This window comes from Alosa sapidissima, chromosome 1, assembly GCF_018492685.1.
Source record: "Alosa sapidissima isolate fAloSap1 chromosome 1, fAloSap1.pri, whole genome shotgun sequence".
NCBI lineage: Eukaryota > Metazoa > Chordata > Actinopteri > Clupeiformes > Clupeidae > Alosa > Alosa sapidissima.
The window spans coordinates 32,777,918-32,780,307 of record NC_055957.1 but is presented as its reverse complement, the minus strand read 5'-3'; the positions used below and the strand labels follow the sequence as shown (position 1 = coordinate 32,780,307).

General features: G+C 38.5%; 1 protein-coding gene across 1 annotated transcript in view; it reads left to right on the top strand.

The window, feature by feature from the left end:
• cldn11a (claudin 11a) overlaps positions 1 to 1,827 on the top strand; it is a 3,283-nt gene extending 1,456 nt beyond the window's left edge. The window contains exon 3 of the mRNA XM_042103990.1: positions 472 to 1,827. Within this exon, the coding sequence (XP_041959924.1) occupies positions 472 to 725 (254 nt within the window). The 3' untranslated portion in view covers positions 726 to 1,827. The remainder of the gene's footprint in view (positions 1 to 471) is intronic.
• The last annotated feature ends 563 nt before the right edge of the window (positions 1,828 to 2,390 follow it).

Genomic DNA, 2,390 nt, shown 5'->3' with positions numbered 1-2,390 from the left:
CAGCAAAAACAATGGAATTCTGTTCAAGGATCAGTTATTCTCTATGATTAATAGAACATGTCAAATATAATAGTTATATCTAGTGCACCCTTCAGGACAACCGGTTGCACAAATGTGGAATGAACAATGAGAACCAAACCCAAATGAGAAACTTTTCATTTTCTAAATCACAGTTGTTTTTACTAGTGCATTCTGGGTAAATGTGCTCAAATGTGTAAGTGTAAATAAGTTGTCTTTATTTGATTAACTTAATTCATGCTGTGACATTGTGAGTTGATGGCACTTTTAAAAATCAATGCAAACTGTGGCCATAGGGCTGAAGTGTAAAGGCATGTGCATGCTTTAGTTCTAAGAATTACAACTTATATAGTCCTAATGTAGGGATGAAGTAGATATATGAAGTGAATGAAACTTTCAAGACAATTTTTCAAGTAGTGAACATGTGCTTTAAATCATCTTATGTCTTCGCAGCCATGTGTGGGATTGTCTCAACTGTGTGGTTTCCAATCGGTGTCCATCGCGAGCAAGGTCTCATGTCCTTTGGCTTCTCCCTCTACGCCGGTTGGGTGGGCGCTGCCTTCTGTTTTCTGGGGGGCTGCCTGATCACCTGCTGCAGCATGGAAAGCCCCGCCCCGTACGCCGACAACAACCGTTTCTACTACTCCAAACAGGGACCCAACACCATTCCACCCTCCACCAATCATGCCAAAAGTGCTCATGTGTGAACGGGCCTTGCAACACATTACCGAGGACTGGAAAGACCCTATGTGCCTCATTGTTCCTTCTCTATCGCGATTACCACTAAAATGCCCGGTCACCATGGGGCAATTGGACGCTTATTTGGCAAGGAGTGACTTTTTGTGTGATAGACTAGAGCGCTTTCTCATGTCAGGTGCTTGTGTGGCAGAGCGAGGCAGAGACTCAACCTGATGTTACATAACAAACCCCAGCTCCCTGCCAGCACAAGTGCAGCACTGCTGTCCACAGTGAACAAAGGGGACATGATTTTAAAGATGTTTTATTTTATTTGTGGTTATGCTTTATGCAAATTGCAAAAATGTTCCTTTACCTTTAGCTACCGGAATACGGAAGCCCAGTGGTGTGACTGCAAGATACTTTTTTGTGCATAGAGATAATGTCTGCTTGTTTTCCTAAAGTGTATGCTCATTTACTAAATTGTACACTCATTTGACTAAATTCTGTTTTCATTTTACATGAGTAAAACTCATTTTACATTGTGCGCTCAATTTCGTAAATCCTGTGCTCGTTTTCTATATAGTGCACTCATTTTACTAAATTGTGGACTCCTTTGCTAAATTGTGTGCTCATTTTACTAAATTGTGTCTCATTCAAATTTGTGGCAGGATTTAATAAAACGAGTGCACTATGTAGTAAAGCGAGTGCACAATATACTAAATTGTGCGCACAATCTAGGAAAATGAGAGCACAATTTAGTAAAACAAACACATAATTTAGTAAAACAAGCGTTCTCTCGATATACAAAAATATATTGCACTGACACCAACGACACAGGCTCTGTAAAGGAAGTAGCATTATTGTTATAGTCTGCATTTTAAATAAATGAAAAGTCAAAATAAAACTAACACAAATCATTTGAAATGTAAGCTAGTTTCCCCTTAAATGGGGAACAGCATAGGCTACTTACCTGTCTTTTGAACCAAGATGAATGGTGAATAGACATATGTAACCTCTTTAACATTTTCTATTATATCTACACCAAAGTAGTTTGTGATTTTCTTTATTTATTGCAACATTTGTATCAATTTGTATTTTTTTATTTTTAATAAACAATGTCTTTCACACTCAGATGCCTTTCTGTGTTTATGCAGTTTTGAAAAACTATATCAGCAAAATAGTATCTAGTTTTAATCCATTCTGCAGGAGTTGTTTTGGTTTTCAGATGGTTATCTTCTTAATGTCAAGTTTCCACTACCTATCAGTGCAAAAATGACTTATGACTATCTTCCACAACAATGCTGACTGGATGAAGTAAAATTACAAAATACCAAAATGTCCTTCCTGAATATGAACCAGGTTCAACATCCACATTTAAAGGATGTTTTCCTCAACTGGGTTGAAGCAGGTTACATTATGTTTCTCCTAATGGCATCAAAGGGTCTTAAAGTGTTGACTTTTCCTTCAGTAACTAATTACTGTGTGTGCTTAAGGAATTGATCTCTCTCACACCTGACGAGGTGATCCTACTGACATCGATGAGCCTTGGAATGAATGGTATGTAGACAGGTTTATTGGCATTTCACTGCAAGACAGCTTCCCATCTAAATGCCCTCCTTGTGGACCCGGCCTGTAGACAGGACTTGTCAATGTGCATGCCATACCATGTGATGTCACACTAGATAGCCTATATT